This window comes from Staurois parvus, unplaced genomic scaffold, assembly GCF_062004578.1.
Source record: "Staurois parvus isolate SC_StPar_1 unplaced genomic scaffold, SC_StPar_1.0 ptg000962l, whole genome shotgun sequence".
Classification (NCBI taxonomy): domain Eukaryota; kingdom Metazoa; phylum Chordata; class Amphibia; order Anura; family Ranidae; genus Staurois; species Staurois parvus.
Genome location: NW_028318758.1, coordinates 881,080 through 894,517, shown reverse-complemented (window position 1 = coordinate 894,517; position 13,438 = coordinate 881,080). Strand labels below are relative to the sequence as shown.

The 13,438-nt window shown below is 42.5% G+C and overlaps 1 protein-coding gene across 1 annotated transcript in view; it reads right to left on the bottom strand.

Annotated features, from left to right (window-relative positions):
* TNFRSF17 (TNF receptor superfamily member 17) overlaps positions 1–13,438 on the bottom strand; it is a 164,621-nt gene that overhangs the window by 131,376 nt on the left and 19,807 nt on the right. The window contains 1 exon segment of the mRNA XM_089657082.1: positions 6,691–6,734. Coding sequence (XP_089513208.1) covers positions 6,691–6,734 — 44 coding nt within the window.

The following is a 13,438-nucleotide window of genomic DNA, read 5'->3' as shown; positions in this document are numbered from 1 at the left end:
ACATTCCACATTTATTTGGACAGCAACAACAAGCAGGTACATTCAATTTCTTGGTTGAAAAGAAAAAAAAAAAAGCGCAGGATTGATGTTGCTAAAATAGAACGGTCCTGCTCATAAGAGCTTACAATCTAAAAGATTATACTTCTAATGAACTTTCACAGATTACAGCAGGAAACAAACAGTTAATATAAATCACGTAGTAGGCTTATCTATCCACAAAACAAGCTGCAGATCAAAATATCAATATAAAAATACATACGTGCCAAAATAAAACACCTCCCACCTCCCCAAATCCCCCACACATACATTTCTCATCAGGTTTGTCTGAAAACTGCATTTCAGTCTAAATAAAGCAAACTTGGAAGAGCAGAGCAATTGACATGTGTTATTGTACAATGATTGTGTGTTTATGCATTGTAATCCTAACACACAAACACACGTTAGAAGGAAAAAAATGCAAAACATTTACAGCCCACATCAAAACACAGCGTGAGTGTGGCCTGGGGTAATTCACCACAATATTTCTTCCTCCCCCAAACCACCACAGGCAAGGCCTTGCAAAAAATAATGTGGCCTGTACAAGGCAAAAATCACCCACTACTGCATCTCTTTATATAAGGTAGGCCACACCCACCACTGTCATTCATTGGGTCAGAGAAAGTGTTTGCACCTGATTAATTCTCTTCCCACCTGCATTAACCCTTCTTATACAGGCCCCACAAATCAGAGTCAGAAAGAAAGCCACAGTGAAGTGTACCTGTGCAGCATACAACAGAACATTGAACAGGGATGTGAAAGGGAACCCCATTGGCAATATTTCTTGGCCCTATGGGCACAATTCACTCCAGATTATCGCATGAGTTAAGGCAGTCACATGACCACATCTCGCATGCAATACTGAAAATGTCAATTCACTTTTGCTAGTATGTGGGATTTCCCATAAATCAGAAAAACACTCAGGAAATCAAACATAAAAAGACCTTACACCCCGGTCACATCAAAGCCGATTTAGAAATTGTGCGACGTACAGTGAAGATGCCGATTTCCTTGCGATTTGCAAGACATCTGACACAGATATCTAGGCAAATCGCCACAAAAGTAGTACATGTACTACTTTAGAAATCAGTGTCGGAAACGCACCCATGTGGCCGCTCTAATAGCAGACAATAGGGTGCGACCTGGCATACGATTTGCAAGTCGCATGTCATGCAAATCACATGCCAAGTCGCACTCAATGTGACTGCTATTAGAGAGTTCATATTGGTGTGGTTCAAACTTGGTTGGAGCCGCAACAATTTCTAAAGTAATGAATACACTACTTTTCATGCGATTTGCAGAGAAATCTGTGTCAAATGTCAAATCGCACTTTAAATCAGCATGTCCCACGACTTTGAAATCATGTGACTTCACTCTAAGTCACGTGATGTGACTGTAGTGTAAATAACAGCACTTAGAAATCTGCTTTAATGTGACCGGGGTGGCCCCCAGTAACATTGTTTGCGATTTGGCATGACAGGCGACTTGCAAATCATAGACCAAGTCGCACCCTATTGTCCACTGTAGACTCTGTTCACATCCAATTGGATTGTGAACTCGTGCAACTTCACTGTAAGTTGGGCAATTGCCACATCGGATTAGAAGTGACAGTGGTGTTAGCCACCAGTAACATTGTGTGCAATTTGCCATGCAAATGGCAAGTTGCTGGCCATACCAATCGCATGACAAGTCGCATCCAGGGTGTGCAATTTAAGGTGCGATTTGTGAATTGACATCGTACATGATATCGGATATAATGAATGTGAATGTGAGTGTATTAACATACGTGATTTGTTGAAGCGCAATTTCAAAGGTAGTTCATCTTGAACTTTTTGGCCATTTAATAGTAATTTCACATCTAGACTTCAATAGAAATCGCAATGCTAAACACAATTGAAATCACAACTAGTTTGAAAACCTCTAGAAAACACTGTGAAATTGGCAACTTAAAGTGCAATTTTCAATTGCATATAGTGTGAATGAAGCAGGTAAATCAACAAAGGAAATAAATCTTTGAAGGCATGCGGTACCTGCCTGCTCGGATAAGGGTCTGCTATGTATTTGGGGGAAAAATCCACACCAGTATTTGTAACAATTTTGATGTGTGGATTCCCTCCTTTTCTCTCTCTCTCAATCTTCTGTATGTCTCTCTTTATCACTCTTCATTATGTATCTCTCGCTCTTCTCTCTCACTCTTCTGTATGTCTCTCTTTATCACTCTTCAGTATGTATCTCTCGCTTTTCTCTCTCTCTCTTCTGTATGTCTCTCTTTATCACTCTTCAGTATGTATTGACAAATCCTTCACAAAAGGGGGTGGAGTGTAAACCAGCATTATCAAATCTATTAGTGTTCCAGGCCCTTATCTCATCCCATTGTATGACATTCACATTAAGTGCAGCTTTGAATGTGTTTCAACAGACAATGCCTCGTTCTAATTCACATTCTAGGGATCATTTAGGCAGAAAGCAAAGATGTTGCCATAACATCTCTTTGAAGACAGCCACACAGGGAGATCATGCTACTTTCTTGCCGTGGGTGGGATTCAAACTGACAACCCTAGCACTGTGAGGCAGCAGTACTAACCACTAATCCAAAGAGCTGCAAAACTAATCCAGCCTGTATTTCTGTGGTGTGAATCAACCCTAAGTCTCTGGGCAAGGTCATTGTAACTAGCCAGATATCTCAAATGTGACACAAATGTTGTGCTATGTTGCCAATTCAGATGTATGTTGGATCTATGTATCCCAATACAAAGGATTGCAATACTAATACAGGCGCACCTCGGTTTACCAATGCCTCGGGGAACGTCATATTTGGTGTACAAATGCCAAACCATTAAAATTAATTGGTCGGTTTACAAATGTTTGAATAATTTGGTTCACAATACAAAGTGTATGTCGGTGCTGATTTTTCAATGCTAATGGCGTGCCTTTTTTTGTCCTTCACTACAGTTCACAAGCTTAGATGTCACTTTCCCCGAAGTTTCATGTTCTCTCATTCTTCCCCCCCCCCCTATTTTTGCCACACTCCATACATCATACAATACTCCCACATGTCTGTATCCCCCTTCCCTCCTCCTCCCCTCAGTTCTGACATGTTGATCATTACATTTTCAATATTCATTACAAACATATTTGCCCTCTTGGTTCCCTTTTCCCCCCTCCCCCTTTTTTTCCTTGCCCCCGAAGTCTGCCACTTTCATAGGTTAATTTCCATTATAGAACATATCACCACAACACCACATTCACCCCATCCAGCCATCCTCCACATGGCTATGCTGACTCGGTTCCCTTCTTCCCTCCCCCCTGGGAGGAGCCTTGCAATCACTGCACCTGTTCATGTTTTGTTCCAGGGATACCAGGCATGAGTCATCCGGAGTTTACTTCCTGTCTTGTGGTTTGCATTCCAGCAGCCATTTCCCCACAGGTATAAAAGCACACTCCCACACCATCTCACTCAGGCATCAACAGCGAGGCTCATACTTTACTTTCCATTCATCATGCATCAGCATCAGAGGTATCTACACCATATTCATATATCTCATCCATTCACTTAACCATTGCCTCCTAAAGGTCATTCATTTACCCATACACACACTCTTTATTTTATGTTTTCTAATGTTCCCAAATTTTTTTTTTTTTTTTTTTTTTTTTAATTTTTTTCCCCAACAACAGTCCAATATCACTACACAGCACTCACACAGTGCTGACAGTTTGCTCACCGCTTCACGTTTGAAGAGATATATATGGTCTACAGCCACACTCACTACTTTGAACTGATAATCATCCATTATCCACTAGTCTTATTACTTTTATTTTTATGATGTTTACTAACATTATTTTTATCATCATTGCCAGTGTTACTACTATGATTATTTTCATATACATTATTTTTTTTTTTTTTTTTTTTATATAAAGTTTTCTATTTATTTACATTTGCAGGTGCTATATTCATGTATTTTTAATAATTTTTTATTTGCTTTGCTTCTTAGTGCATGCATATCTCTTTGTATGTGTGTATATGCATGTGTATATATGTATGTATATGCGTTTATAAAAACTACAAAATATTGCACTTTAAATAACCCCCTCCAACCCCTCATCTTATAACAAGTAGAGGAGGTGGAGCTTTGCTCCCAAGGCATCTAGCCCTGGTTATTTACTACTTGACCTCCATACAGGTTGGTCATCAGCTCTGAGGAAAGGGATTCGTCCCCGAAACGCGTCAGCCATTTGACCGCACTGACTGTGAGAACACCTTGCCCGCCGTTGTGGCCATTGTCATTTTTCTATGCTTTTTAGATACATGCTTCGTCTGTGAGTATGTTTTTATGATTTAATTCCTACAATAAACCTTTGATAATGCACTAGGTGTGTGCGCCACCTGTGTTTTCTCTCTATCCAGTGGCTGATTTCCCCGTCTGAGGAGGGCTGCACCCCTGGAACATTTCCTTTTGGTTGTCGCTGTCCTGGTACCCTTGGCTTCCCTTTTGGCTGTGCATATCCTGAGGCGCTGGAGAGTACATACGCTATCACTTTCCCCGAAGTTACAGGACAATTTCTTCATTTTAATTAACTAAAAGTCAACCTTGTTACCTTTAAGGAAATAAACTCAAACAAAACTTTCTCTTTGAGCTGGGGGAAGTGACAGCTGAATTTCTCAGCTATAGTGAAGACCAAAAAAGCCAGAATTACATTTAAAAACCAGCACCATAATAATAAAAAAAAACACCATGGGGTCCCCCCTCCTTTCCATACCAAGCCCTTCGGGTCTGGTATGGATATTAAGGGGTTCCCCCCAAAATCCATACCAGACCCTTATCCGAGCATGCAACCCAGCAGGTCAGGAAAGGGGGGGACGAGCGATCACCCCCCCCCCCTGAACCATACCAGGCCACATGCCCTCAACATGGGGGGGTGCTTTGGGCCAGGGCGGCTCCGCCCCAAAGCACCTTGTCCCCATGTTGATGGGGACAAGGGCCTCTTCCCCACAACCCTGGCCGGTGGTTGTTAAAGGGGCTTCCAGATTCTGATCAGACCCCCACAAGGGGGCCCCCAGATCCTGCCCCCCCACATCACCCTGGCTCACGGCATAAGGTTGGTGAGCCTCCGTCGGTAGCTGAACTTTTTTTTTTTCTTTTTTTCGGCTCGCCGGTGCCTTATACCGTGGTTGACGTTGGATCTACTTCGGGGGACATTGTTTTATTAAAGGACTTGTCAAAGACCGTGTCCTGTGGTTTTTTACACTACACTTTTTTTTGTGAATGAGTAGCGGTACCATGTACCGCATACTCATTCACGTAAGGGGGGCTGGGATCCCTTTGTTAAAGGGGGCTTCCAGATTCTGATAAGTTGGTACTTTCACATGAAGGACATTCCATTATTCAGGAATGATTATATGAACTTTTCTTAGCACCATTTACCAGTCGACATCATTATTGCACTTATTTGCACTTTGTTGACTTTACATGCGTTTATGATTGTTAACATGCATTTATAGCGCTGCACTATTAGTTTAACATATTTCTATTCTGGGACTGTTGCCATTACCCTGAGTGCTAGCTGCTACCTTCATAACTATACATAGATTTATATTTATCTTGTGTAATACCATTTTAGTAGTCTTTATCATTATTTTTAAACAATGTAACTATTCTACGTTGCAGCTCAAACTCTGTCTCCTACAGTGGCTTAGTGGTTAGAACTCAGAACTTACAGCACATGGGTCATGGGTTCTAATCCCAGTCATGTCTGCATCTCAGTTTGCATGCTTTTTCTACATGGGTGTGTTTCTGCCAACACTCCAAAGACATGCTATTAGGTTAATTGGGCCTAGTATATGTCAAAAACCAGCCATTTAAAAAAAAAACCCGAAAAATCGGTTGTCGACGTTACCAACTGTAAAAAAATCTGCCGATTTTTGTCCCATCTACGGCCGGCATTTTTACTTCTGTCCCTTGCAGAGAGCTCCGCTATTATATTTTACATGAACAGTCTTGCAACAATGTATCCATTTGTATCCATTTCGGATACAGATGGTTTTATTTGGATACAAATAGATACATTGTTGCAACTGCAAGACTTTTCATGTAAAATATAATAGCGGACTGGAATTCTTCTTCTTTTTCTTCTTCATTTTCTTCTTCTTGCAGGTCACAGCCCATGCGCAGATTTTTTATCGGTAAAACGATGGGTCGATTTGCCCATCATTGCCGGGATAATCGGCCGATCGTCAAAATCGGCCACAAAGTTTCTAATTTTACTGATAAAAAAAATGTGCCAAAACCCCAAAAAACGGCCAACCAATGAACGGTGCAAAAATTGTATAATCTGACAGGTGTGAAGGTGTGGGGAAGTGGCCCTGAATGCTCACTGTCTGTGTTCAGGGCTGTACACCTGCACCCATATGCTTGACAAATTATGACCTGCAACCCACTATCGGTGCAAAAATTGGCCGATTTTTTTTTTTTTGCCCGATTTTCGACCAATCTATGGCCTGCATTAGATTGTAAGCTCCTTGTGAATGCCCAAAATATGGGGATCAATTTCCAGGGTTCTGTCAGTGCCAGGAATATCGATCAATCAATTAAGATTTTGGCTACTGACTGGAAAGTGGAAAGGGAGTGAATTTTACCTGTGTCCTGTTCTTCTGACAAGTTTGAAACTTTCAATTTTCCTTCTGTTTATATTTCATTACAACTTTTTTTATCTTCTCTAAGGCTATGTTCACTCTAGCTTTGTCAGCAGACGTCAGACAGGCGTTTGGGAAGCATTTTTTATGCTTCTCAAACGCCTATGAAAATTCTGCACATGGCAGCACACAGTGCTGTTCACACTGAAGCGTTAGCATTGCATCACGGCAAAACGGGCACCTCATGTCGAGTCAGGAGGAGTTGAAGCCTCCCATTCAAGTCTATGGTGCAGCTCCTCAAATGCCTGTCAGACATTTGCAGTGTGGTTGCGAGGCATTTTTGGAGCATCAATACCATTTAACTTCATTACAGGCATTTGTGGTGCAGTTTTAACGCTTGGTAAATGCTTATCACATGCCTCAAAACCGCACATTGGGCATTTGGGGAGCATTTGAGGAGCGTTAAAAACACTTCCCAAACACCTGTCAAATGCTATAGGACCATTTGGCAAGAGTTAGAAGTAAAGTCAAGTGTGAACGAGCTCTTAAAACTCTCTCCTTATACAACTTGACCCCCACCCCCCCTGTCATCACCTGTTCCATCTGCAAATCTATATATCACCGCCCCACTCTTTTTATTTAACTATTTATTTACTGATCAAATTAATGTGTCTCATTTCCTATCACCTCCAGCTCAGATCTCACATTATTATATGATTCCTGATTGTATCACACCACTAGTCTGATTGAATTCACAATTCCTGATCAGTCCCATTCCCTTACTTATAATAACCTTTAGGGCCAGTTCACACTACATGTGTTTCAGTTGCTTTTTTTGCATCCAAAACGCACAGAAAGAAAGTTATATGGTTGTCAGTGTCATAGTTCACATCAGCGCTTGCAGTTCCAGTGCGTTGCAGGTGTTGCCAAAAAAGTCAAACAGGCTGCATTGTTTATGCATAGAACTGTACTGGAATGCGGTAAAACGCCCTGGAATGCACTAAAACGCACCCAAATTAAATTTAAGAAAAAGAGAGGGGAAAAAATTAATGGGAATGCATAAAAAAATGCACTGGAACACATCAAAAATGCATCCAAAATGCACTGGAACACACCAAAAACACATCCAAAATGCACTGGAACACACAAAAAACACATCCAAAATGTTCTAAACATGCATCAAAAAAGTGCATGCAAACACGCATCTGGAACACATCTAGACTGTGTTTCTATAGTGTGAACTGGCCCTTAGGACTCACACCATTTGTGGTGCAGAAACGCATGCAAGAGCATGTTTTTTCCAGCACAGCAAAGAAATGCAATGCCCTCTGCAGATGTACACGGGTACCATGGTGAAAACTTAATTGCACCACCACACGCCTAGTAAACACAGATGCATTCACAGCCACCAAAACGCATGGCACCACACTACTGTGCAACACACTTTTAAAATAATAGGCCAGCAGTATTTTTGCATGTTCCCACACGTTAGGCAGCCCATTGAAATTAATGAGCTGAGGGGGAAAAAAAGTAAAAAATGCCCTATTCACACAGGTCCTCTGGCCTGTACAGCATGAATGAGTGGGTTGTTCATGTGGCTGGAGCCACCTGTTACACTATGGGGACACAGCAACTGTATGAACATAGGTTTTAATCTGACAGGTGTGAAGGTGTGGGGAAGTGGCCCTGAATGCTCACTGTCTGTGCTCAGGGCTGTACACCTGCACCCATATGCTTGACAAATTATGACCTGCAGCATTTCCATTGTGTGACATAGGTTGCCTGCAAATGGTGATAGCCACAAAAACAAACCACTGATTCACACTCTAGAGGCCACAGCACCCATGTGAATGAGCCCCAAGACCTCAATTACACACACAGCTTTATTTATGAACTCAGTACAGTTTTATCATTTAGATTTCACAGGAATATGGTTGGGATTATGTCCATTAATAATGTTTTTAGTGTATTTGTACCATAAATATAATTTGGATATTTTCTCTGGCAGTGGGGGGCTGTCAGGTATGCTATACGGGGCCCCGTGATATCTAACAGTGGCCCTGGGTGTATGCTTGTGTCTCTGGCACCTGTATAGTTAGGAAGAACCTTGAACCTCTGCTATGTACCTCAATGGATCTAGGAATTGGACATGTTTTCAACTGAAAATACAACAATTATTAGTAATGTTTCCCCGGCAAATGAGGATCAGCCATATCCAGAGGTGGTCTGGAATTCCACAAAAGAACAATTCACAAAACTAAAAAATTGACTTGCAAATTACCACTAAACTCTCCTAACTACATTCCCATCCACTAACACTCCCCACTATCACTTCCGCGTGTCATTACGTATTTCCGGTATGACAGTTGCTCTAGCGCCTCCTCCAACAGCCGTCTTGACGTTTATTTGTGCACCATAGCAATTTTACATGCGGCTCCATTGTGTATATAACAGTCGCAAATATATGTTTGCAATTCTATTGTGGATTTGGCATTGGTGAATGTATGCTTGCAGCTCTATTGTGTATATGACATTGGCGATTATATATTTGCCAGTAAAGGCCCAAAGTCAACATAAATTGGGGGCCCAATTGATTACTGTTAAGAGGATTGTAGAAAAAAAATAGCTAGCTGCACATTGAACACGGCCTATTCGTTGGTACATAACATGGTCTTGTGGTGCAATAGGGGGCTTTTGGTTTGTTAGTTTGGACATACTTGCATATGTGCGCTCTAACAAGAAGATTTGGGCATATTATATAGCTAGCAAAAGTAAGTGTTAGGGGTGCTAGTACATTTATTTCAGGTACTTATAGCGCTGTCAATTTACGCAGCACTTTACATATATATGTTGTATATTCACATCAGACCCTAACCCTCAAGGGGTGTACAATCTAAAGTCCCTAACTTACATTCATGCATGCATATACTAGGGCCAATTTATTTTGACAGGATCTAATTAACCTACCAGCATGTCTTGAGTGTGGGAGGAAACCCTCACAGGTACAGGGAGAACATGCAAATTCCAAGCCGGAGCTGCCATTGCTGGGATTCGAACCAACAACCCTAGTACTGCCAGGCGGAAGTGCTAACCATTTAGCCACTGTGCTACATTCAACTAGTACATGAAATAATCCCCCAAAAAATACATAGTCCAAATGTGTATTGATCAAATACACATTCCACATTTATTTGGACAGCAACAACAAGTAGGTACATTCAATTTCTTGGTGAAAGGAAAAACAAAACAAAAAAAAAACAAACAAACAGGATTGATGTTGCTAACATAGAACAGTCCTGCTCATAAGAGCTTACAATCTAAAAGATTATACTTCTAATCAGGGGTGGACTGACAACTTATGGGGCCCCTGGGCAATAGGGGATCATGGGGCCCAAACTCAAAAAAGCCTATGAAAAGGTACCGGGGCATCTCATGGGGCCCCCTACTGACCCCGGGCCCTCGGGGTCAGTGCCCGAGTTTCCAAATGGTCACTCCTCCCCTGCTTCTAATGAACTGTGCTTTCACAGGTTACAGCAGGAAACAAACAGTTAATATGAATCACTTAGGCTTAGCCACAAAACAAGCTGCAGATCAAAATATCAATATAAAAATACATACGTGCCAAAATAAAACCTCCCACCTCCCCAAATCCCCCACACACATTTTCTCATCAGTTTTGTCTGAAAACTGCATTTCAGTCTAAATAAAGCAAACTTGGAAGAGCAGAGCAATTGACATGTGTTAGGATTACAATGCAAAGATGATAAACACACAATCATTGTACACACAAACACACCTTAGAAGGAAGAACATGCAAAACATTTACAGCCCACATCAAAACAGAGCGTGAGTGTGGCCTGGGGCAATTCACCACACTATCTCCTCCCCAAACCACCAGAGACAAGGACTTGCAGAAAATAATGTGGCCTGTACACGGAAAAAAATTCAGCCACTACTGCATCTCTTTATATAAGGTAGGCCACACCCACCACTGTCATTCATTTGGTCAGAGAAAGTGTTTGCACCTGATTAATTCTCTTCCCACCTGCGTTAACCCTTGGTATACAGGCCCCACAAATCAGAGTCAGAAAGAAAGCCACAGTGAAGTGTACCTGTGCAGCATACAACAGAACATTGAACAGGGATGTGAAAAGGAACCCCATTGGCAATATTTCTTGGCCCTATGGGCACAATTCACTCCAGATTATCGCATGAGTTAAGGCAGTCACATGTCAATTCACTTTTGCTAGTATGCGGCATTTCCCATAAATCGGAAAAACACTCAGGAAATCAAACATAAAAAGGCCTTACACCCCGGTCACATCAAAGCCGATTTAGAAATTGTGCGCCGTACAGTGAAGATGCCGATTTCCCTGCGATTTGCAAGACATCTGACACAGATATCTTTGCAAATCGCCACAAAAGTAGTACATGTACTACTTTAGAAATCAGTGTCGGAAACGCACCCATGTGGCCGCTCTAATAGCAGACAATAGGGTGCGACTTGGCATACGATTTGCAAGTCGCGTGTCATGCAAATCACATGCCAAGTCGCACTCAATGTGACCGCTATTAGAGCGTTCATATTGGTGTGGTTCAAACTTGGTTGGAGCCGCAACAATTTCTAAAGTAATGAATATACTACTTTTCATGCGATTTGCAGAGAGATCTGTGTCAGATGTCTTGCAAATCGCACTTTAAATCAGCATGTCCCCCGACAGTGGGGAACCCCGCTGACAGATGAAACATTAACACATGGTTGTTGCTCCTAAAATCCCGCACGAGTTATTTTATAAACTCATGCGGCGTTTTAGTAGTGAAAACCAATGCAGCGTTCATGTTTCAGCTGTCGGCAGAGTTCCCCACTGACAGCTGAATGTAAAAGCATTGCAGAGAATTATAAAAAAAAAACAAAAACAACGGCCGCCACGTGACACCGTGATTGACATTAGATCTACTTCGGGGGACATTGTTTTATTAAAGGACTTGTCAAAGACCCTGTACTGTGGTTTTTTACACTACACTTTTGCTTTTTTTGTGAATGAGTAGCAGTACCATGTACCGCATACTCATTCACGTAGGGGGGGGGGCCGGGATCTGGGGGCCCCCTTCTTAAAGGGGGCTTTCAGATTCTGATAAGCCCCCCGCCCGCAGACCGCCACAACCACCGGCCAGGGTTGCGGGAAAGAGGCCCTTGTCCCCATCAACATGGGGACAAGGTGCTTTGGGGGGGGAGTCCCCCCCTGCCCAAAAGCACCCCCCCATGTTGAGGGCATGTGGCCTGGTATGGTTCAGGAGGGGGGGGCGCTCGCTTGTCCCCCCCCCTTTCCTGACTGCCGGGCTGCATGCTCAGATAAGGGTCTGGTATGGATTTTAGGGGGGACTCCACGCCATTGTTTTTTTAAATTGTGGCGTGGAGCTACCCCTTAATATCCATACCAGACCCGAAGGGCTTGGTATGGATGGGAGGGGGGACCCCATGCAGTTTTTTTGATTATTTATTTAATTTAAGGAAATTATTTTACATTCAGCTGTCAGTGGAGAACCCCGCTGACAGCTGAAACATTAACACATGGTTGTTGCTCCTAAAATCCCACATGAGTTATTTTATTAACTCATGTGGCATTTTAGTAGTGAAAACCAATGCAGAATTTATGTTTCAGCTGTCGGCGGAGTTCCCCACTGACAGTTGAATGTAAAAGTATTGCAGGGAATTATAAAAAATAAAAAAAAAAACAGTAGACACGATCGAGTGCTGTCTGTCAGAGGACTCCACACTGAGATTTACTATTGAACAGTGTCTAAAAAGAAAGCGCCCACGGAAGACGTCTAAAATGTGTTCTGCACATGCGCCAAAGATGGCCAAGTTCTTCACTGTGTCGACTTGCTTTAAAAAAACTATTTTTTATACATTTTAAAATTTTTTTGAAATGGCAGATATTGTTTAAAGTGAAGTCCTGATATTTGGCAAAGCAAATTTCAATGTGAACATGTCTCTGCAGTGATTTTTCATGGTGTTAGACGTGCCTCTTAGCAAGTCTGCTTTTTGAGTCTGATTGCTGGGCTGTGTCTCATTAGTAATTTCGATTTGGCGTCTACTTGTTGACGCTTTCGTTAGTAAATCTCTTTGCAGTGTAAAAGTAGACGGTCGCTATTAAAAAGTAGACGTTAGCACACAAAAATGCGCCTAGGCACAATAGTAAATCAGTGCCCAAGCGACGTTTTTTGTTTTACTATGTGATTTTAGTGATTTTAGTGAATGTCACTTTTTGTCTTTTTCAAATTTCCCGCCGTTCCGTCCCCCCGTACGTCCCAACGCTCGCAGGGGATGGAACCCAGATGACAGATGCCAGCATCCGCCGGATTACATTGCCGGGGACACTGCAGGAGGGACAGTGCGGGAGCACAGGACAAGGTAAGTGATCGAGATCGCGGAGCAGCGTCGCATGGTAAGGCCGAGTGTAGCTTGGGGTTACCGCTTGTGGTACTGAAACTTTACCCCGAGCTACACTCGGGAATACCGCCAGGGAGGTTAATAATACATTTACCTATCTATGGATCCAGTGCCGTCCTCACCCGGGCTAGTCCTTAACTAGCCTTCAGGTTCAAGGCGCTGGCATCTTAAGTGTGGGCACCTGGCTGTGACAGTTTGCAGCTTAACAGCCAGCTGTGCAAGCACGAGCCAAACTGCTTTGTCAATTGTCCCTCAGTCTTCTGGGACTTGTGGCATGTCCCAGAAGATTGTGGGGAGGGAGGGAGAGGAGAACATTT